At 44.4% G+C, this 24,460-nt stretch overlaps 1 protein-coding gene across 4 annotated transcripts in view; it reads left to right on the forward strand.

Annotated features, from left to right (window-relative positions):
- The window catches only part of ZSWIM8 (zinc finger SWIM-type containing 8), a 2,297,361-nt gene that overhangs the window by 269,318 nt on the left and 2,003,583 nt on the right, over positions 1-24,460 (forward strand). For all 4 annotated transcript variants that reach the window (XM_085603517.1, XM_085603518.1, XM_085603514.1 and 1 more), the window contains exon 5: positions 6,538-6,645. In XM_085603517.1, coding sequence (XP_085459643.1) covers positions 6,538-6,645 — 108 coding nt within the window. The remainder of the gene's footprint in view (positions 1-6,537; positions 6,646-24,460) is intronic.

The raw sequence follows: 24,460 nt of genomic DNA on the forward strand, positions 1-24,460 counted from the left end.
TTTTACTGTCTAACACATGAGACACTTGGAGACCGTAATTTACTCAGGCTGTATTGCATGATTTCCTTTGTTAATGAGTACTGATCAGCCCCATAAGTTGTTATCCTCTCAGCAGATAACTTCCTTCAAGAAGGCCATACTTCAAATTTTCCAGATGATAACGTCTCCTTTTCTTGTACCTTCGGGCCCGATGCACCTGCAGGGATCCCCAGTAGGACTTTTACTAGCTGGCCTCATCCAAGACAGCCCCTTGGGGACCTGATCTGAGACTCGTAATGAAGCTGGTCCAGATTTTCAATCTGGCGTAATGATCCACATCAGTTCATTCTGTGCTGGTGTCAGTACTGGATCAAATTGGATGTCAGTTATAGCCTGCATTAGGCCTTTGTTAAATTATGAAATAATTAAGATGCAAACAATAGTTGTACAGCAGACTATCAGCCTTTGCCCCAATGTCAATATTATCAGTATCAGGTCCTCTTGGCTGCCTCCCCAATGTGGCCAAGAGGATACCTAATGTCCCTCACAACACAATCTACTTTCCCCTCATTACATTTGTGAAAGGCTATACTTAGACTTACAAATTGCCTGTGGGTTAGGCACACCACCAAAGAGAGACCTGGATTCACCTGGTCCACCAGTGGAAGAAAGTGCCTCTTTTGCTTTGGGAGTCTAAACTATGCTCAGCCCCTCTAATCAGCAGAGTTTGTCGCTTTTGATGATGAAGACATCCTTTCTTATCGCCATCTCTTCTGCGCGCCTCATGAGTGAACTACAAGCGCTTTCTGTGCAGCCTCCCTACAACACTTTCTTCCTAGACAAATTGGGGCTGTGAACTTCAGCTTCCATGTAGGCAGAGGTGGTATCACCCTTCCATGTTGGTCAATCATTCACCCTGCTGACATTTTATGCTCTACCACACCTCTCGGAAGAGGGCCACCAGCTTGACCATAGAGAACTTTAAGTTTCTACATTGACCATATGAGTGACCATTATGTAGGTGGTCAATTCTTTCTAAGGTTCATTCGGACCATGAAAGGCCAGCAAAAGCAGGAGTATAATCATGGTCATTAAGATCTACTAAGTGCTGGCTAAGAACGTACCCCCCATAAGGAGTGCGTACTCTTTGTAGCCGGGCCAAGGCTGCTATGACTGCATTGGCAATAGGGGTGCTGGTTGTGGATATTTGACAGGCTGCAATATGGGGGTCACCTGACACATTAACAAAACATTTTTGGCTTGACAGCCAGGTCCAATGAAAGGGCCATTTTGTCTGCTTGGTTCTGCAAGAATTCCTAATTTAAGTCTACTTCGCAGACTCTCCACCTTAGAAAGTGCTACTGGGGTATCTAGTTTAAACGTAAGGAATCTGCATGTGGAAGTATCCATCAGAAGAACAAATTACTTATCTGCAGGAATGCTCGTTCTGATGAATATTGTCTAACCACAGATTTCTCACTGCCCTCTCACTTCTCCGTTCTGTGAATTTGGGCTCCTAAGCGTAATTAGGATTGAAGTTAGATATCTGGCACAAATTACCTGCAGTTTGTTCAGATTTAGTGTGTGGACTTACTGTAGAGCCAAACGGCACCACCTACCAGCAAGTATTGCTGAAACAATCTCCTGGCTCAGTGTGATGCCCTGGGAATATTCTATGCGTGTGGAATCTGTGGTTAAAGTGCCTACCAGAAACGGTGTTACTGAAGGTGAGTGTGTTTTTTCTGTTTTTTTGTGTGGAAGTTTTATCGTGCACTATTTTCTTTAATAGCTACCTTTTATTCATGCTTGTTGTAGGGTTGTTTCTAGGAAGTGGACTACCCACAGCTGAAAGTTGTAAGGATTATGATTGTTGCCTGAAGTGTTGGCATCTGGCTAGTTCCTCTTATTCTGCTTCATGGCTGTTCCCTAAGGAATCCCTAAAGCTTCACCTATCCCGACATATGATTTTCTCATTAGTGAATGAAATATTTTGTCCTGATTCTGTAAAGAGCTTTCTGGAACAGGGTTAGGTGTTACTAGCAGAAAAGAAACAATGTGTTGTAGTGTGTCCTGAGTTGATGAGACACCCAAGACATTCTGGACACATTCCTTGAATATGATCTTTCAGGGCCTCGACACAGTATCTCCTCAGAGATTATTAGTTATTGCAATGGAGTTCCTTAACCAGTTATCCCCATCACAGTTCCAGTACTATTTTCTTGCCATTCTTTTCCTACAGTGACAAAAGTATGTCCCTAAAATAGGTCATGCCTTATTGTTTGCTGGATCACCTTAGCAAACAGTGAGACACACTTGGGGTTGATGTAAAACACCGTTACATCATAGGGTGAACTGATCCTCCACTATGAAGGTAAAAGCTGCTTTAGGCTCACCCCCGAGGTTTGACTGGCAGCTAACAGCAAAGGAGCTAAAATAATATAGGGAATTAGCAGTACTTTAGCAATACACAGTAAAAACTCAACGTATCACTAGCATGTATAGTTAAGAGGATTTTTTGAATCTCCTTTGACTCTTGCTCCCCGGAAACTGCCATAGGAAAACAGAAATACATTAGTTTTAAAGCAGAAACAATCATATCTAAAGCAGACTGTTAGGAAAACAACGTATTCCAGTTCTGCATACCAAGAAATAAACATTACAGTACTTACTCAGTCAATTCGTGGCTGCAGATATTTATGTTACTGGTAGTTTAACCTCCAAATTTCCTGTTGCTCCTCTCGGACAGCCAGCACTGGAAGACCCATTCCCATCTCCTATGCATGCAAGAGGAAAGAAGGCATGTTGTCCTATCACTTAGTGCCTATGGGTACAGCCTCTGTAAAGATAGGAAATACGGTGATTCTGTCATCAGGAGAGTTCAGAGTGCAAGAGGAGCACATGAATTGGATACCAGAACTCTTGATGGGATTGTTAAACTGGCTTAGTTAAGGTTCTTGGTGAAATGGCTGGACAAGTGTACATGTTGTCTTCGATGGTATACATGCAATCATTGAATGTAGATTGAGATAATGCCTATTATAAACTGTGGCTCAGATTTTGTAGGGCTGGTTTAACAATGATAACTATGAAAATATACAGTGAAATGTCTGAACCTTTAAAGGAGATATTTGTTTTCACAATGTTTTGGTCCACTGAATTATTGAGGAGACCATTCACATATGATCAATGCTTTAGTTGGTGAGGGTGAGTATGGCTGATTCATGATGAAAAGGAACATGGAAACTTTGGCGAGTTGTACAAATGGAAGACCAGGCAGTATCAATGTGCCACTTCAGAAGATTTTCTTTGAACATGGTACGGTGTCCAACAGATCCAGTATTTGTGTGGGTTGGCTAGGCAGCAGTTGCATGTCTTCGGTCTTGGGATCCTTTGCAGGTCACAATAGCACTGAGGACAGCTTAACTGAGAATGGGTTGAATTAGGTCAGGTTCCCTACATGCCAGATAGAGTCCCATTCTTCTTTCAGGTTTCTTTGGCGTAAAAGACTTTTCCTCAGCTTTTGCAGAGCTTCCTAAAAAAGGTGGACTTTAGACTGAGTTGCTGGGCCAGCCTATAATAAAAATGGTGCTAACTAAGCATAAGCTAACTGACTGCTCAGATTCAGAGTTGTCCCAAAGTCTATGAATGAAACCAATAATTCAAAAGTTCTGTGTTTTCCAGTTCTACCAAACCACAAAATGTTTACTTCCACTCTGGTTTACTTTGGGGTAGTATCAATCTCATATTGTCCACAGTCCTCCAGAAACTGTTGTTGAGTTCTTGCTTCATCAGCCAATTAGAACACAAAATGCAAGGGATGTGTAGACAGCCCTTTTCATGTGTTTAGGTGTGTAGCAGTGGCCTTGCCATTGGCCACAGTTGTTTATTCAGGCATTGCAGATTTAAAGCTACAGGGTGGCCTAATGGAACTAGCTTGATCCTGGGAAGATGAACATAGAGATGCCTACTTGCGTCATTGAAATATATGTGAATCCAAACCAGACCATGTACACTTGGATTTAAAATTGCTTTATGTAGGGCAAAGAGAGGTAGCCCTGCTCAGTGGAACTCATAGGGAATGGGGGACCACTAGCACCAATGATACACCCTACAACCTTACTTTCAGGGAGAATTTGCTAGCCCAGTCTTCATCATGATGGCGTATGGGTACAGCACCATAGATTTTCGACTATACATTTCACTACCAGAAATACAAAGTTCTTCACTCAGATAAAAACTTTTAAAGCTATTCCTCTTTGGGCTTTTGAACCAGAGTCGGAGGGTACAAGAGGGATCGATGCTGGGGGTGTACCGCTGATGAAGTGCTGGAATGCCTGGGATGTCAGATTGCCCCAAAAGTAATGAATGTTGAAGAGCTCATGTGACCAGCCTACGTTTTGCTCATTAGTCCGAGAAACTTGAGCATGCATCACTTAAATTTGTCAGCAGTTCTGTTCTTCTTCCATATCACAGTATCGGCTCTGTCTATCCACCCACACCTCTACCTTGAGATAGCTCTAAATGTTTTAGATGTGCAGTCATTGCTCCAGTGAGGTCTCCAAGGCATAGAAAATAATTCCCTAGTGCTTAAAAAATCCCAAGCATATTCACAAAAAGACCTATCCTCAAAAACTGTAAGCATTGCTCCCAGTAAACCCAGACAACCTTGTTGTAAGACCTAGATGTCTTTTGTGGTTACCATGTTACGTGGATAGAGAGCGCTGATGTGTTGTTAAGATCGAATTGGGCCTTGTGATACAGTGCAGCACCCCATCTCTCTGAATCATATCTGCAAGCTTCACTCAGCATGCCCTAGATAGTAGGAGGAGAATGCTGCATGAAGAGGATGAAATAGGACAAAAATTGTGGCTAAAATGTTTTCAAGAAAACCTCAAGACCTCCTCTTGATACTCCTGCACACCATCCTACCCTGATGCAACCCATCCCAACATCAGGAAATCTAACCCTAACTGAAATTGTAAGTATTTGGTGATGTGGTGGTATTCAGTAATACTTCCAGCTGGAACCATAGGAAAGAAAGCGAGAGGGGAGACGAGAGCAGAGTAAGGCAGTTAAGTGAAGAATGGAAAGGGGGACCTGAGAGGGATGCGCCCCAACAAAGAGTACAACTGCAAGTATTGCGCAAAAACAGGGCCCCTGCACTTCAAATTACCCCCTCTCCAAAGGAGCGTCTCGCAGGCGCCCCAAGTCCGACAGTACACCAACAGACTCCATCGACCCTGTAGACGATAGAATGGCCCTCCCAAGCTGCCTATTACTGCCAATTGCTCATGTAGGTTGACCTGAGTCCGATCCGGTCCCGGGTCCTTGACTTTTGGTGGACAAAGCTGGCCCCTGAGGATAGACTGGGGGGCAGTTCAGGTGCACCTCGCCGCTAGGACCCAGGCAAGTCTCACAGTACTAGTGTCCTGCCCGAGGCCAGCGCAGCTCGGCGAAGGTCAAGGCCACAGATTTCGGGGGGGGGGGGGCGCTAAGTCTTCCAGCCATAGGCAGAGTGGCTGTAGGAAGGGGTGAAAACACAACAAAAGCCTCATTAACGAGTAAATGGTCTTTTAAAGACCTGTGAAGTACTGGGGTGCGGCTGCAATTAGACGGACGCCATCAGAGAGCCTCAGCTCACTGGCCTGCAGCCCACGATGCCCCACGATGCAAGAGGTCGGGAAAGACCGCAAAATCAGGACAGTAACCACCCCCTCAGGTACCTGCGTGCCACGGACTAGGCCCGAGTTGATCCTCGGGCCGGTGCGAGGCGCGTCATTGATAACTCTGCTATATGAAAATGTCAACAATATTTAATCTCTGTACTGGTGAGAACAGATATTACTGTATTTTCTGAAGCAGCAGCAATGTTGTGACAAAATCACAGAAATAAAGATGTAAGAAAACCCTTATGAGGAAAGTCCTGTGTCCTTGCTCCTGGAGTAGTTAGTCTAAAGCCAGCCCCAACAGGTTCTTTACATTGATGATTTCAGCATATCGTTTCCTGAATGGGTACCAACGCCCACTGTCCTGAACTCTAAGCCTACATTTTTTTGATTCAGGCAGGCGAATCACCCTTTGTCTGACCTCTGAACCATTTATCTTCAATTGCTTCATCTTGCTTGGAGCATCCGTCAGTACTGGTGGCATTTTATTTCATTAACAGCTCGTGCTCTGCAGTAGCTACTAGGCAACATGTCATGGTATAATATAAAAACTTAAATATAATTCTACTGAATATTCAAATGTCTTTTAATAAGTATCTTCTACAAAATACATGTGACGTGGGAGGTCTTGCGTTACCACTGGCTTGAATATTTTTCTTAAGCTTTTGAAGGTTTGTGCGAAAAAAAAAACATTAAAAGCAATTGTGGTCTGTATTCAATTTTTTATTTGTTATGGAACTCCAACGGAGGTCCACAAAAATACCCCAGTACAATAAGAAAGACATACTTTAAATACAATTAAATGGTCTGTACTTGTATTTTACTTTCTGTTATTTTATTTTATTTTTTTTTTTACAATGTTTTGTTGTTTCTTTTTTACCTGACCTCTAAGGCGTCTGCAGTGTGCCTGCGAGCACCAGTTTCTGAGTCCTTGTCTCGACTGCAGAGGGATCAATTGCAAAAGTTTGCACAGTACCTTATCAGCGAACTACCTCAGCAGGTAGGTCAACAGACGTACCAAGAAATCTGATAGGCTGTGGGGTCTTAACACCGGTGTTGCCATGCCTTAATGTTGCATGATTGATTATTTGCAAGATCATATAAGAGTTTGAGTGTGCTGAATTTTTTTGAACTGTAATTAACATTTCGTGATAAACATCCATGCAATAGTAGCTTTTTATACGTATTTGTACTAGGATGTAACATGTAGTGTTTTCTTTGCTCTTGGTGGAATTGTTTTAGGGAACTGATAGGAGAAGACACTTGGCTTGTAATTTGACACAAACCTGATAGCAGTAATTGGAGTGAACAAGTCTATGTTCAGTATATACATTAGCGCTAATAATTTCTCAAATCAACCCTTCTTCTGATCTTACTATAGTTACCAAATCTCCCTGTGTTTAAGCCCATCCAGCAAACTCCACTCATACATGATTTTACGTGCTCACTCATGGATTACCATAAATTGGCTGTATTGTTCGCAGTATTTATTATTTTAAACATAAGACACATTACCACCAGTTTGGGTGGCCACCTTGCTCCTTGGCATCACGGATTTTATTTCCAGTCGGTTTATAACACTACAAATCAGTATTATATTGTGTGTGTGTTTTATTAGTTCAACTAAAGTATACAACACTCAGAATACATTATGTTGTCACCTGAAAGCCCAGGGCTGGGAATATTATCTGTGATGACATGTAGCGGGGCGCCCTCCACTTGGTAATTGCTCTTTTTGATCCAGAAGATGATAAACATAAATCCACTGTAATCATTATTGCAAATAATATGTAAAGCAGCTCGATTGCACATAGCATAATAAAGGAGCACTGCCGTCATGGTTAAAATACTTTTAGAAATGTATATATTTTTGGAAACAGCGTGTTAAACCTGAAGGTAATGCTTCTGAAAAGCAGCTAACAACCATACACATGATGTGGTTGCAGCGTGGGCTGTTCAGGATGAGTCTGACGGAGGCGTTCTGGACGGTCTGCAGTTTTTCTTTTTTAGTTCCTGGGTGGTGCCTGTGTAGAGTGTGTTTCCATAGTTGAATTTGCTGCTGACGAGCGTATGGGTGACTGTTTTCCTGGACTCTGTTGGGATCCACTTGAAGATCTTACAAAGGAGACGGAACATGTGGAAGCAGGATCGCAAAACTGCGTTGATTCGGCTTGGCGGTTCATTGAGAGCGAGGAGTCCAGGATGATGCAGATGTTTTGTGCGTGGTCCTTGGGTGTGGGGGGGGGATCCAGGATGAAGATTTTGGTCTTGTCTGAGTTAAGCTTAAGGCAGCTGTCCTTCATCCAGGTTGCAACTGCCTTCATCCTGTTGTGGAAGTTGCTCTTGGTGGCTGCAAGTTCATCTGTGAGGGAGAGAATCAGCTTGGTGTCATTGGCATAAGAGAATATGTTGAGTCCATGGCTTCTGACGATGGCTGCAAGTGGGGCTGTGTAGATGTTGACCAGGGTGGGGCTCAAGGAGCATCCCTGAAGCACTCCGCAGCTGATCTCTGTGGGTTCTGAGTTGAACGGTGGGAGTCTGACTTTCTGCGTTCAGCCGGTGTGGAACGAGTGGATCCATTCAATGGCTTTGTCGTGAATGCCGGCATCGTGGAGTCTTGTGTAGAGGGTGTTGTGGGAGACCGTTTGCAAAGCAGCCAAGAGGTCCAGGAAGATGAGAGCTGCAGTCTTTCCTCGGTCGAGGAGTGTGCGGATGTAGTCTGTAGCAGTGAGGAGAGCAGTCTCGGTGCTATGGTTGCTTCTGAAGCCCGAATGGGAGAGGTCCTGGATGTTGCTAGTTTCGATTAACTCGAAGAGTTGGGCGTTGATGGCTTTCTCAATGATTTTGACTGGCAAGTGGAGCAGAGAAATGAGTCTGTAGTTCTTGACGTCCGTCGGGTCAGCAGAAGGTTTCTTCAGCAGGGAGTTGATCTCTGTGTGCTTCCAGTCTTCTTGGAAGGTTGCGGACTCAATGGAGCAGTTGATGGTGTGGCAGAGTTTGGGTGCGATGGAGGTGCCGGCTCTGTTGAAGATGTGGTGAGGGCAGAGATAGAGGGGGCTCCAGAGTGGATGCTCTTCATGATCGTGAGGGTGTCGTCCGAGGTGAGGCTAGTCGAGTTGGTCAAGGTCTGCTGGGGGCTGGAGGCATTGGGTGTGGTGCCTGCTGGTTGGGTAGGTGAGTCTTGGGTTGCGAAGCTGTCATAGATCTCCTTGATCTTTCAGTGGAAGAAGGTGGAGAGGTTGTCGCAGAGGTCTTGAGATGGGGGATGTCAGTTGGGTTTAGTGAATTCTTTGACAATGCAAAGAGTTCTTTGCTGTTGTGTGCGTTGGCGTTTATGAATTCCTGGGTGGCTGCTTTCTTTGTTCTAATGAGGCAGTGGTGTGTGGTGACTGTGGATTTGAAGGCTGTGTGGTCTGCTGTGATCTTGCTGCTTCTCCATCTTTTCTCGAGCTGTCTGCAAGTGCGCCTGGACTCTTGGAGGGTGGGGGGAGAATCAGCTAGCTTTCTTGGAGGGCTGCTTGCCTGAGGGTTTGCTGATGGGGAAAGTGTGTTGGCGCAGTTCGAGATCCAGGTTGTTTGCTGAGGCATTGGCGTTTGTGGATGTCTGTGGTGGAGTCTTGCTGAGGGAGGTGGTGAGCTGGTCTTCGCTCACCTTGTTCTAGCTTCTGTGAGGATTGCGGTGGGCATGGTGTCGGAGAAGATGGGGTCGAGTGTGTGTCCTGCTGAGTGGGTTGGCGTTGTGATCAGTTGTTTGAGTCCGATGGTCGCAAAGTCCTCCAGTAGGGACGAGGTGTTGTGGTCTTCGAGATTGTCCAGGTGGAAATTGAGGTTGCTAAGGAGGATGTAGCCCGTTGAGGTAAGAGCGTGGTGATTGATAAAGTCTGTTATGGCTTTGCTGAAAGTGGGCGGGATCTGGGAGGTCTGTAGACGAGGGTGCTGTGGAGGGTGGCATTCGGGTTGGTCTGGATCTGTAAGTGGAGGTGCTTCATGTAGGGTGAGTGGTCGTCAGAGCTGGTTGTGAGGCGGAGAGTGTCTTTGTGTACAATGGCGATGCCTTCTCCCGGTCGGTTGACGTGGTCCTTATGGATGATTTTGTATCCATCAGGGATTGACGGTTGCAATGTCTGGGACTGAGCTGGAGTTCACCCAGGTTTCTGTGAAGGAGAACTCAGGAGAATGGAGTCGAGCAGGTCTCAGATCTCCATGATGTGTCTTTTGAGGGAGCTGGTGTTGAGCATGAGGCCTCTAAGGTGGTCGTGTCCTGTTCTTGAGGATCGTGCGGTTGGTGGGTCTGGTGTGTGGAGGCTAGGGAAGGTGTAGTTGTGGCAAGTAAACGGGCCTTGGGTGATCTTCAGTGACACGAGATGGCAGGCGGAGTGGCATCCAGTGTTGCAGGCATGGAGGCTGCTTGCGTTGTAGCGGTGGATGGTCTTAAGGACCAGTGTCCGTGGCGCTGGGTGTGGTCCAGGCACAGATGGGCTTGCCTTTGGCACATCCGCTGTGCACCATTAAGTAATGTGAGGGGAGGGCTGGACAGTTGGGAGGCGGGAAAGTGGGAAACAGGAAATCGGTGTTGAAGGGCGGCCAGGCCACAGGGGGCGAGCAGTGGCGGGGACACAGAGAGGAAAAAGTAAAAGAAAGTGGCAGAGAAGCAGAAAAGATTAAAGGAAGGTAAGAGATCAGAAGAGAAAGAGGCAGAAAGAAGAGAGAGGGCAGGTCAGCAGCAGAGCAGAGATGCTCCTCACTGGACCACCAGGGATGAGGGGCAGGCGGATGCCTGTGGTTGGAGGAGGGCCTTGAACTCACAGACCTGCAAGGGTCAGGGGCAGCAGCTACCAGGCGGAGCTGTACAGGAAGGGAAGCAGTTCACTGTTGTTTGTGTTGGTGGGCAGCCCATCAAAGCCTTCCAGTGGACTCTGTTAAAATATACATGTCATCCTTTCAACCTTTTTTTGTTTGCTGTATCAGCTTTCTCTTTTCAAATCACATGTTTCCTTCGAAACCCGTTGCAGTGCTACATGGGACCTTAGTTTGGTCTTCACATTTCTTAAGTGCACGCCATTTGAACTGATGTACATTTGTCCCTTAAGTTTTTTAACAGTCAAGTCTGTTTGTTTTCCTCATTGCAACCATTTGTGCGTGTTATGTTAGTGTAGTGCAGGTACAACTTCCCAATATCACTTTCTTTCAAGAAAAAGTGGTGCTTAGAACTCTTACTGCCTTCCTTCTAAAAATGGTGTCACCAATTCATTTTGGACAAAAGATCACTTTTACCAGCCTTTTTCTCTCTACCACATACCTCTAAAGAGGAGAAATCATCTGCTTGACCTCAAAAGAGCTTTGAAGCATATCAGCGCCTCTACTTGAAGGAGCACAGGCCTCTGCTACAGACCCTACATATGGGCCTTATGTGTGTTCAGGGTGTTGGAGTATTGCAGCTTTACCCCATGACCGCTTCAGTCTGCCTACCCTGGGGCCGTTCTCTTCTGAACTTATGTATTGATGTCTATTAGGTATTGATTTATATGTTTCTGTCTGGGTGAGGTACTTTAAGACTTTGTTTGAGGGGCTCTAGGTACTTTTCGCTCTGCGACAGCGTGAGCATTGGTGGGATTTAGTCAGTACAGTGTAGACCTAATTGTTATATTTTGAATTGTGTGTAGGTTTATTAATAACTGTGGAATAGGGGTTCTTTAGGAGACGTTGTGGGTCTAGTCATGCCAGCATAACACCTTTGTCTGTCGCTGCTGCTTGACAACTTTGTAGGGCCATGTTTTTACACAGATCAACCCTTTGAAGTATCATTAGTTTTCCAACCGCCAGCTGTTTTTCTTTGATATGAGCTCCTATTTCAGCTTTCAGATTTAGAGAATCATATTGGGGGTATCCGGGATGAATATAGGGCGGTGTTGTATATTACCCTGAAGCATCCGAGGGTCCACACTCAAGCTAACCTCATCAACCCCATTCTGCACTGCAGGACACGGCTGGATTAAAGAAAGAGGGTCCCAGTGCGAACTGACTGGGGTGCCTCAGGACCGTTCCACTAGGTATGACTTCCAAGCTTTGATTTGGGGGGTTACACCTGACGCTGGGATGGTTGGGTCATATGCTCCTAGCAGTGTGATAGGAGACATAGGGTAACAGGAGTTTAAATGTTGGTCAAAACAATCAAGGGCCTCAGTGGTGTAGGAATCGTTGGGATGGTGGTCAGGTGTATGTCTAACATGTGTCTGTAACCCTCCAATGTCTATATTAGAAGGACCATTGTTCACGGCTTCTGTGTGTGTATCAATACTCTCCACTAACCCTGCCAGGTTCTTGAGAAACCCTATGCACTCAGTATAATGAACCTCTAAGGGCTATTCATTTTCAATCGGGGTGTCCCTAAGGACTGTTTATAGTTGGTTTTGAGGTTGACCCTATGGGGAGCGCGTCTACATAGGCCATAACATTCTTTGAACCTCTAGAGTGCTTCTGAGTACGGGACATCTTTTGCGATTTCAACGTCTTGTTTAAGGCTCTGGCTACTAGATCTAATTGTAACTCCGTGATCACCTGCTTCTTCTTAAGGTTTTTTCTTTAGAGACGTTTCACTTTTGGGATCTGGAGCTGTTTCAGATCTTCTACATTAGACGTCGTAGCCTCTGAACATTTAGATGTCTGCGGGGTGATGGGGCAATTCTGCGGTTTAACAGTCGTTTTTAAAGAGAGGTCTAAAGAAGCTGTTTGCGGCTCTGGGACCTCCTGTTTCTTCTTACTACATTTTAAGGATAACTGGTTCACTTTTGGGGATGCTGCATATACAATACACCACTTTTACACAAACCCTGCCGAGTGGTTTCTGAGACTGTAAGCACGCATCCTTTAGGGTCTCCAAATTCTTGCAGAAATAGCATCTAGGTAGGAGTGTTCAACGCTTTGGATGGTGGCTTGACTTGAATTGTCACTGTAGTGTTGGGCCTCGGGGGGGGGGGGGGGGGGGGAATAAGTGCATAGAGCATAATTTGTCCCGGCGCACATACCTACTCACACCTTTTCCTTTAAGAGGGATGTTCTGCAGGCTCTTTGTGATGTTGCTTAAAGGGACCGTCGTCCTCTTGGCCTTACACGGTGCTTCTCCAGAGAACATTTGAGGTGTTTCTAGGATGTAAACATAAATATATATATTAGAAAAAAAAAGAAGTAGCCTGTACAAAATGCTTACATTAGGCACAGACACTCACACGGGCCCCATAACTTCTACACAACCCTTTATACAGCCGTAGTATATGATGGAGGCCCTTTCGGTTTCAGACCATAAAATCTGAGGGTTCTTTTAACAACTTTTGTAAAAACACGCCTATTATTGGCCTTAGCGCAGATAATTTCTTTGTAGCTGGTCCTTTTTTAGGCGCTGAAGACTTCCTTTTTAGTAGCCCATTTTTTACTCGTGGCTCTAGTTCATGCATCAGACCACCGTCCTTGCACACCTCCATGGTCACTGTGAAGAAAGATAGAGAAAAAAACAAAGTCACATTTACAGGATAAAATGTGCCCTTAGCAGCCCTTCTGAGGAGCCTTCATACAGTTCACCCATGGGCTTTTGGACTGTCACAGCCTAAGGCTCACATGTCGTTTAGAGCAGGGTCCTTTTTTTATTTACCTGTAAGAGCAGGATTATGTTGTACGCTGAGCAGACCGTCTTGACCATCCAAGATCTGTTGTAGAGGTCAACCAACAACTGTACTTCGGTGTCATATCAACAAAAGCAAAAGGCAGGGTAAACAGCAACTGCACTACCCAGGCTAGTAACTAGAGTAATTTACACTTGTATTGCCCACCTCATATGGCCAGCTGCCACATGACCACAAATGAATACAGAAGAAAAAGCTGATGAGAGGCAATACACAAGATCATCAATAGTACAGTACACAAAAAAGGAAGTTCATTTAGCAGGCGTTGGTTTATGTTGCAAGTCTTTTTATTTTTCAAAATCCTTTGTACAAATGTGGAAACAGCCAACACGTTTCACCCTTCAGAAGGGCTTCTTCAGGGCTGTAATTTCATACAACAGAAAACATATTTAGAAACTACTAATTAAAGAAATTTAGTTTTTTGAAAGGTAAGACAAGAACGTTAGAGAGAAAGATGAAGTGAACTTGGAACCAGAGTCCAACGTGAAGAAAAGCACAGAGTAGAAACCACATCAGAGGAGGAACCATCCATACTAAGTGTGAACCTAGGAAAATCAGAAAGTTGTGATGTGAAAAAGTGCAGCTAAAAAAAAATTATTCATGACCCTAAGGTCATTGGAAGAAAGCAGGCGAGACCTAAAGAACACCGACGAATCGGATCCCCAAACTAAAGTAAACACCCTAAGTGAAACTTAGTGTAGTAAAATTGCTCAAAAACAGCTGCTTACTTCAGCATCATAACCTGTAAAAACACCCATACAGGAGAATACAATTAGTACAAGCATTTGCTGTGCAATAGGTCTCGCAATTGCGAGATTTTGAGCTCTTGGCATTGAAAATGACAATGCCTCTTATTTGTGTAACAAAATAAAACCTGCAATAATAAAAGGCATTGTCATTACAATACCGATTGGTCAAAGTTTCCAAAATGCAAGACCTATTGCAGTGCATCACATGGGCGTCAATTTGGGACAGCACGTGCAACCTTAACTTGCCTTTAGTTTCCATGGCACTGTCTTGCTACTTCTGGTTCCATGGGTTATGGAGGCAGTAGCAGAAAAAGGCATGTTTCCACTCCTTGCCCTTCCCCCACCCCTGCTGCAGCAAATAGAAGGCTGTTGATGACATGAACAGGACATTGAGTCAACCTGTGGTGTCATTGGTTTCCAAATGGTGTGTGTTGCCACCTCTGCTACTCAAGGCATTATGCTGAACTGTGTGAGTGTAGTTTAGAATCTGTATCATGCCAAGCTACTACTCTGTTGTTGGTCTGAGAGCTTACTACCCGAAGACTGGTGCACAATAAACAACACTGGCATGCTGTTTTTTTCCCCACACTGAAGCGGCGAGTGAAGCGTCAGAACGTGGCAGGTTTTATCTTTCACTGAACATCAAAAATGCCTCTGTGAAGGCCTGGAAGCTCCAGTATCCCCCTCTCTCTCTCGAACAGCAGGCAGAGGGGATGGTAGCAGGCTTTGGGATAGCTGACAGCATGGCGTGCTATTGTCACAGCTGGCACTAGTGGGAGCTGCGAGGGAAGCAGACTGTGCCTGTCACGGGCAGAGGAAATTAATATTGCATCAATATTCAGCACGGCGCCCTTGTGGTACTGTGCCCGTGGGTCGGTTGAGCCCCGCAGTGCCTTCAGGGAATCATCCAGTGCCTGAGCAGGCCCCTCACATACACAGCGGGCGCTGACCCCCAGAAGTGACCCCATAGCTGTCTAATTACACTCTCCCTCTCTCCTTACCCAGATTCTGCAGGCTCCCAGCAGTGGTAAAGCAAGGGTGCCATCAAGAAAGGCAAGCCCTCCACTCGCCACCCCCACCCCAACCAGTTGGGTGGTTAAATACAGCCATGATTTGAGTACCACTGGACCCGGTTCCACTGTACCTGCTGCATTATAAATGGATACGCTGGGCTGCTCTCATCACCTAGGCTGGGGTGGTAGGTAACAGTAGGGATTGTAGTGAGAAGCATTTCGAGTTTAAGCTGAATGTGCACCCCTCTTTACTTGGGTCTGGCATGGGCATGTGGAAAGCTGATCCAAAATATTACACAACTGTTATAACATTATGACGGTGACAACTAAACAATCCAGGAAACCACCCAAAAAATAATTCATATTTAAATAGCTACAATAATAAACACAACAATATCTCCTTTAAAAGCTTTTTCAGTTTTCATTCTCTTTTTTTTTTTTTTTTTTTTATTGTTCATCATCAGAAAAATAAAGTATAAACAATTAGTTGCTTGACATATATATCTAATACACCAGAAATCCTTCGAGTAAAGTTTAGTCTCTTAAAATAAACAGCATGATACAATACATAATATAATTATTATAATTCCAGAAAAAAGGGAACATTGAGAGATCTGAAAAATCTGAAAGAGGAGGGAGAGAATTGGTTTTTTTTTTTTTTTTTTTTAAATAAATAAATTAATAGTAAAGTAACATAAAAGTAAAAGTCAAGCAATTTCAACACCGCCGACTTTAGTCCTGACAGAGTGAGCATATACCTATCCCTTTTTAGATTAACCATCTAATTTAAGTTTCCATTTTTCAACTGGGGCCCATACCCGTTTCCCAAATTAGCTTGCATTCACTCCCTTTTTTTCATATAGAGATTTCTCTAGGGTGTAGATAGCTAATAATTTTGAGAGCCATTGTTGAAACGAAGGGGGGTTAGAATCTTTCCATACCGTTGCGATACAAAGCCGGCTCAGCGTCATTGCAATAAACAAAAATTCTTGATGGGGTACCTCCTGTCCCTCCTTTACCACCCCAAGAACCATAATCTCATTAGTTAACTTAATTGAAATCTCCAATTCATCTTTAAAAAAAATTTCCATTGCTAGTTTAAAGGGATCTAAATTAGGGCAAGCTGCAAACATATGTGTCGTATCTGCCTCCAAACTCTGACATCTTGGGCAGGAGATCCCAATCGTACCACCCCAGCGAGCTATTCTATGTGGTGTATAATATAGTTCATGAAAGGTCTTATAGTATTGTGCTTGCAGGTTTGCAACCTTCAAAATAGAATTTCCAAGCCGAAGTGATTTTTCGCCCTCATTCCCAACTAAATCTAATTTAGTTCTCCATTTATCAAATACCTTTCCTCTATCATCCTCATTATACACGCACAGTGCACTATAAAGTTGAGAAATTGAACATCCCTCATCATCTCGAATAACTTCCATCAGATCAACCGTAGTATACTTGCAATTACCTGCCTGTTTCCTCTGTAAAACTGATCTTATCTGTAAGTATTTAAAAAAATCTCTCCGATCCAAATTATATAGTTGTTGCGCCCTTTCAAATGATATTAACCCTGACTGATCCATGATGTCTCCAATTGTACCAACCCCGAGATTATCCCACCGCCTCATTACTTGATCATGGAATACTTCTGGGAGGAGTTCATTCATATATAAAGGGGTATAGAAATTCATTCTCCCTAATTGTATTTTCTTCCGGATTCTTGACCAAACTGAGATGGCCGCCCCCAACAACTTAAACTTTGTTCTTTTGTAGTAGTTTAACTCCTTGAATGTGAGGAGTCCCTTATTAGAGTCCAAGACCAGAAGATCATATATATCCGGAATGCCAGCACTACCCCTCCAAATGTCTTTCGTATTCCCGCCGAGGAGTCCTTTACAATACTGAAGGACTGACGCAAAATAATATGCTTTAAAGTCAGGTACTGCAAGGCCCCCCCGGTCTTTAGAAAGTGCCATCATTTTTATGGCTCTGCGAGTTCTGCCCTTAGCCCACATAAAGCGATTACCAATCCCCTCTATTTCCTTAAACCAATTATTGGAGAATGCTAAAGGAATTGTACGGAATAAATATAAAATTTTGGGCAAAAACAACATCTTTATAACATTGCAGCGGCCTATGATTGTTAAGCGTAAATTGTCCATCCTATCCAAGTCTAATTTTGCCTTTTTGATTACTGGGGTCAGATTTTCCTCCACTACCTTAGATAGGTCAGATGTTATAGTAACTCCCAAATAAACCGCGGACTCTACAACTTTCTCATCGTTAATCGCAGTAAATTGATTTATAACTATTTGTGTTTTTCCTTGATTTAATTTATACCCTGACAGCAATCCATATTTTTTAGCCTCATTCTCGATTTCCCCTATCGCTAATTTTGGTATTGATGATGTAATTGCTAAGTCATCTGCATATCCCAATATTTTGGTCTCATATCCATTCAGCACTATTGGACAGATGTTTTTATTTTTTTCTATGTGTCTAATAAATGAGTCTATATAGCAAGCGAATAGTAGAGGGGAGCAGGGGCATCCTTGCCTGGTCCCACGCTCAATTTTTATTACCTCACTCGACTCCCCCCCCCACTCTCAGTCTAATAGTCGGGTTTCTATAAAGGGCTTTTAATGCTCCTATGCTTATTTTCCCAAAATTATATTTATACATTGTTGCCCAAAGAAAACCCCACGAGACCCTATCGAAAGCTTTTTCAGCGTCCAGTAATATTAAGGACATAGGGTCTCGTGAGGCAGTAGTACCATCCAGCAGCGCGAATACCCTTCTGATATGATCGGCGGTGCCCCTCCCTGGTATAAACCCGTGCTGCCAGGGTGAAACTATCTTCCCAATAACCAAGCTCAGTCTGTTTGCCAAGATTTTAGAATAGGCCTTAGTATCGCTATTCATTAAACTGATTGGTCTATATGACCCAGGATCCGTAGAGCTTTTATTCTTTTTTAGAAACACCACCATTGAAGCTTCTCCCCAAGACTCCGGAGGGGCAGCACCGTTCTGTATTATACCCATAAGTCGATTAATGTCTGCTTCTAAGGTTAGAAAAAACTTCTTATAAAATTCTAACGGTATTAAATCGGGTCCCACTGCTTTCCCTGACGGGAGATCCTTAAAGGCTCTTTGTACTTCTTCTGCGGTAAAGTTAATCTCAAGGGAGTTCTTATCTTCCTCTGTAAGCTTATCTAGGGAGGCAGAATCTAGATATTCCTCAATTTCCGCTACATCTGGATCCTCATTATTCTGGCTGTATAATTTCTTATAAAAATTCTGAAATACAGCACAAATTTCCTTTGGTGTTTTTGCTTTTGCCCCTGCCTCCGTAGTCATTTCTGTTATCTGCCCCTGAGTGGCCGCCTGCCGGGTTCTAATTGCTAGGATTCGTCCTACCTGTTCGCTATATTCATGCTGCTCTTCTCTCCTAGCCAAGTATTTACCAGCTGCCTTTTCAGCATATACTTCACCCACTGCTGCTTTAGCCAGAGCTAGTTTTTGCATTACTTTTATCACATCCTCTTTCTCTCTTATACTTCTTACCAGTTCTTCCTCTAGCTTTACTACTAGATTTATTTTCTTCTCTGTAGCTTCTTTTTCCCGCTTACTCCGTCTAAGAGAATAGCTTAAGGTTTCCCCCCTAATACCTGCCTTCATAGCATCCCACACTATTTGTGGTGACGCTGTGCCCCTATTGTTTTCCAGAAATTCTTTTAACCAGATATCCATGTGCCTAATATAATTTACATCCTGTAGCAAAGCTCTCTCAAAGGTCCAGCTTTTTATACTATTCTGTGAATGTAGTATAGAGATCTCCATGGTGAGCGGGTTGTGATCTGACATCAATCTAGGCATTTTTTTAACTTTCACCATCGGTATCATCGAGGGGGAAATCAAAAAATAATCTAGCCGGGCTAGAGTTTTATGGGGGGGCAGAGTAGTATGTGCAGCCTCCCCCTCCGTTTATATGTTCCCAAATATCGATCAACCCATTGTCCTGCATCAGCTGTATCAGCGCTCTATGAGTTTTCTTCTTTTTACCAATAAATCTTGCAGGATCATCTTTCCACAACCCGTTAAGACCATTTATATTCAAATCACCACATAGTATTATAGGGAGAGGCCAATTGGGTAATTGAGAATTTATATGGTTAAAAGTTTCCGGGTCATCAACTGTTGGTGCATAAATAGAGCATAAAGTAAAATTAAAATTTTGAATTTGGCACTCCGCTAAGACCCACCGACCATGCCTATCTGCCTGTTGTTTTTTTAATATAATCTTTTTTCCACGTGCTAATATTGCAACCCCGCGTGTTCTAGTGCCCTGAGTCGTACAAGTCAAAACTTTATACCCCAGTTGTTCCAATAGATATTTCTGCGAAATCTCTATATGCGTCTCCTGAACACAGATTAAATCAGCTTGCAGTGTTCTGAAATATTCTTTCAAATCCCTTCTTTTTCTTGCATCATTTAAACCACATACATTAATTGTGACTATGCGCATCATTTTTCTTTTCTCCCCCCATTTCTGTTTCCTTTCTTCCTCTGATGATGATTTTTCCCCCCCTTTTCTCCCACGAAGATCCCCCCACCCACCCTCCGCCCCCCTTACCTCCCCTTGAGGCATCCCCCCTTGAGGCATGCTGGGTCCAACCGGATCCAGATGTGGGCGTCGGTTGGTCATGGCGCCTCAGTGCACCCCCCCCCAAGCCCCGCGTGTATTTTTCTTTCTTTCCTTTTTTTTTCCCCCCTTTTTCATTTGCCAGTATTACTCTTTACAGTCTCTGAAATTTCTCTGAGATAATGTTCAGCCTGTATTTCGCTTGTAAAACTGCGGGTTGAACCCCTAAAAATTATCTTCAATCTGGCAGGGTTCTGTAGGAATACCTTTGCGCCAATCTGCTCAAAAGGGGAGAATAGCTGCCTCAACCTCCACCTCCTTTCAACTGTCGCACGAGCAAAATCTGGTCGAACAAAGAATATGGTGCCGTTGTATTCTCTCTTGCTTGTAGGGCGCGCTAGGTCATAGATAGAATCTCGGAGTAAGAAATTTCCAAAGAACACCAACATTGCCCTTGGAAATTTAGGTTGGTTCTGTGTTTTCTTGGATTGAGTTAGGGGGAACCGATGGGCTCGTTGGACTTCTCTCTCAAATTCCCAGTTTTGCAGTTCAGGAAGGGCTGATTTAATCAGTTTGATTACATACCCCCTTGGGTCATTGTCTACAACGCCCTCAGTTTTCATTCTCAAGCGAGCACCACAATACTTGACTTTTGAAAAACACGAATCACCCGAGTTGTTGCTGAAGGGTGGCGGTGCTCTGTTTTTGGCTTGGTACCGACCCTAGAGGGGAATAAGGAAGATGTCAACAGCACCCTTCTCTGAACTTCTCCGGAGACGTGTGTACAGAAGCTGGAGATAAAATGAAAGTCTGTAAAAGGCAGCTGGCGGGCAGAGGAATTGGGGGTTGTCTACCCAGGATGGTGCTACTCCCCAGCCTGGGGGTTCCTGCCCTGACACCGTAGAGGGGCGCTTGCAGCACTTGTAGGGGAGACGGGAGAGGGGCAGCTGGCGTGTTGGTAACGGAGCGAGATTAAGCAGCGACGGGGTGCGTGGGGGAATTCAGATAATGCTGGGCGCCCATTTTGTGATTGAAATCGGGCGCTCATGTTGTTAATTTAAAAGCACATAAGAATAAGATAAAGTGTGGCCATGCTGCCTAAATAAACACTAGTGGTTCCAGCTGAAGGAATCGCATGTCCTGCCTGCAGTAGGAGAAACTCCATAAAGAAAATAGTGCTTACAGACTAAATAACAGGTACTGTGTAACAACAAAAGTAAAAGGGCCCGTCTACATGGGAGGTTACAAATGAAGACAAGGCAATAAATACTAAGGAGGGACTAACCAGCCTATTTACGAATCCAAAGCCAGCATTTACAAATGGCAATGACACAAGCCAATGACAAATATGGGCGGAGAGTGGGCGGGGCTTCTATTCCATACAGCATGCCTCTCAGAGCAGCGCATGCGCGCTGCCTCTAGGCTCGACCTAAAAACGGCAGTGCTGCGACACCACGGTTAACAAAGCGACTCATAACTATATAACTCGCAATACCCATACCTTGCTAAAATGCGAGCTTTTCTTCATTACTTATAGTTATTTGAGATACATCTTGTTGGGTTAGATCAGACAAGTCTGTTTTAAAAATAACTCTAATAAAACACCAATTACCATTTGTTACACATACCTCAGAAAATGCTAATACATAATTCATAAAGCCCTGTCTACAAGAACAGTCACAGTTTGTAAATAGTTGGGACCCTTATACTGCATAAGAGACAATTTAATCACCAATATATTTCAGATGTATTTAAATAGCTATATAATGACCCTCATACCATCATAGGAGTCAGGGCGTTTTGCAGCACATCCATATTACATAGATACAATCAGCCATATGTGTTTAAATCACTGTATAGGCAATGTTACATAAGCCAGAGATCTAAAATCTGTAGGAACCACCTGTCATCTCTACTGGTAAACATCATAGTTAAAGTCTTAGAAGCATAAACTCAGAATCGAAAACGGAACCACATAGTTGCTGGTAGTTTTTAATAATAAACCCTGATGTTTACCCCTTGTGCAACATTCATCTATACTCTAATCTATACTTTGCAGTGTGTACGGTTTTCTTTACCCACATTTAATAACCACCTCTCTATGTTAAGATTTTCACTTATAAACTGCTAGTAACAAAAGGACCTCTCTTCAAAAAACCGTCACAATCTGCCCTCTTTACACTAAATGTACTTTTGGGATGCATTGTACATGTTCTTTGGAGCTGATATATTAATCTTATGTGCTATTTATGACCAGTCAAAACCCCCACCAGACAAAATACCTTTATCTCTTCTCAAAAACATTAACCACAAGCGTTATCTTGACATTTATTTTATTTATTATTTATTGTGGCCTGGAACCCTCACCCTGTCTAGAATGCCGTAGGGGAGAGCTAAAAGGTGTAAAGCGCTCTCCCCATCCATGACACACTGTGTGTTGGCCCCACATTAAGATTTTACAGCCAGGGGTTTTGCTAATGATGCCCCTGACTGTAAAAGCAATAACACCAGGACTTTAGGTGGGCAGGATCCTGCCAGTGCTGAGCACTGTCAGTTCTAAGAAAGCAGGCGCTGAAACGGGTCCCTATCGGGCTCTCCATTTTCGCACTCACCTTCTGTGAAAAAAAGAAAATCTTCATTCTACAACAGTACCACCCGTCACTGCCTTTGATGCAACTTCAAAGCAACTCAGTATACTTCTTTATCAGTCTCATCATTTCAGAACTGAAGCATTTTCAATATTCTATACAATGACACCATAGTTGTTGCTTACTTATCTTATGCAACTAACACCCATTCACAAAGCCAACAGCCCTGGCTTGTTGTAGGTGCAATGGTACTTGCTGTATTGACTAATTATCATTGCCGCCGGTCCCAGCAGCTGTAAATACACTTTTACAGCTTATACGCTGTGGGGAAACAGCCTGCACACTGCAGAGATATGCCTCCTTGCAGCATGTTTCCTCACAGCGTATAAGCCTTAAAAGTGTGTTTACAGCCCCAGGGACCGTCTTTAGCAGCGTCCCGGCGCAGTATAGCATGCCGCAGCGCAACCATGGAGCAATCCCTGATGGGAGTTCCCCACGACATTGCAGGGCCCCGCAGTGATGACATCACGAGTTGGCGGGACCTTCCTCCGCAACAGCTGAGGAAGCTTGCCCTATTCGCCATACAACGGTACACGCTTACTCTGTTGTTCCTGCCAGCCCCAGGACACCGACCCCAGAGCACCGCAGGGACTGCAGCAGTTTCTGGGTCTGTATTTAAATATCAGTGGATAGCAATCCAACCGCAACTCCATCAATACCCTCCCCAGAGCAACGCAAAGGCTACGTGGGCTCTGGGCATGGACCTGCTTGGGGACATCGTGCCCCCCACCGGGCCATACCGCGCATATCCCCAGAGCCCCGCACGGACAACAGCGGGCTCTGTGGATATTTATTTTAAAATCCAAGGGGCTTGAGCCCCATTCCGGATCCTGGCCTCACCAACCCCCCAGAGCAACACCCGGCCCACAGCATGCTCTGAGGGGGCCATCATATAAAATCCAAGGGGCCTCGAGCCCCACACTGGACCCGGCCTCACCAACCCCCAGAGTCCCTCCCAAACCTCAGAGGACTCTGGGGGCTTTTACTCTAAATGTCCTGGGGCCGCTGCTCACCACACTGGCCCAGGCCTCACCAGGACTTCAGACGGCTCTGGGGCTACACCAGATGTTTTGGGCCTTGGGCCCCATGTTGCTCATTCATCACTTGGATCCCATCCCCAGAGGCACCCACATTGGAAGAGGGCTCTGGTTGTCAAAAATACCTGCTTTCCGTTCAGCCTCGGGCCCCACCGCCCCCATCCTGCCAAGGGTAACTGGCCCCATCGTAGCAGTATTGAGCTCAGGTGCTCAAGCATAAGACCCTGGACAATGTCCCCTGAGAGACAACCTGCTCCACAGTCAGTTCAATACACCACATAGGCAGGCCACGGCCCCCGATCCCCTCAGAACCCTGCAACAACCAGCATGCCGGCCTTGAGACGCCTCACAAAGGACCGAGGGGTGAGTACTTAACACTTTCTCTGTTAGGCCTTTCCCCCCGTGCTAAGCCTTTTGAGGCTATTTGGGGTAGTCCACGCTTAGGCCCCAGTAACGTTTTGTCCACATAAGGTATCGGAGGTGTTCTCCTCAGGATAAATAGCAGGCAGGAGAACAAAAGTCGTTGAAGAAGCAGCATACGTTTATTGTACATCTCATGAAAGGGACCTCAGCCACCAACAGTCTAAGCGAATTGACAAAAGCTTTCCAATAATCACATTCTCGCTCAAGGTTCTCCACAATATAACACAACCTAGCAACCTCAGAAAAGGAGATTGCGCAATACAAGGCACAGAAAGGAGAGACATAAAAGCAGAATACCATATACCTTACCCCTTATAGCATAAATATGAAGCAATACAGAGAAAGAAAAACAAATAAAAAAAATAATGAAATACTTAGCAAACACAATCTTGTAAGCGACGAGGAGTGGTCCTCAAACGAGAAGAACACCTCCTGGGCCCTTGAGAAGTAGAGCAGGCAGCAGGAACCCCAGTACCAAAGGAAACACAAGGAGGACACTTAGCAACCCTACCCAGGTTCCAGATCCTACGGTCACTGGTCTTGACAGCATTGTTGAATAATTTAATAATTTGCAAGGGATTTCCAAACTTTGAGGCAGCAGCACCTTTTCTTGGTAATTTCACTCTG

Source organism: Triturus cristatus, chromosome 1_2 (genome assembly GCF_964204655.1).
Source record: "Triturus cristatus chromosome 1_2, aTriCri1.1, whole genome shotgun sequence".
NCBI classification, from domain to species: domain Eukaryota; kingdom Metazoa; phylum Chordata; class Amphibia; order Caudata; family Salamandridae; genus Triturus; species Triturus cristatus.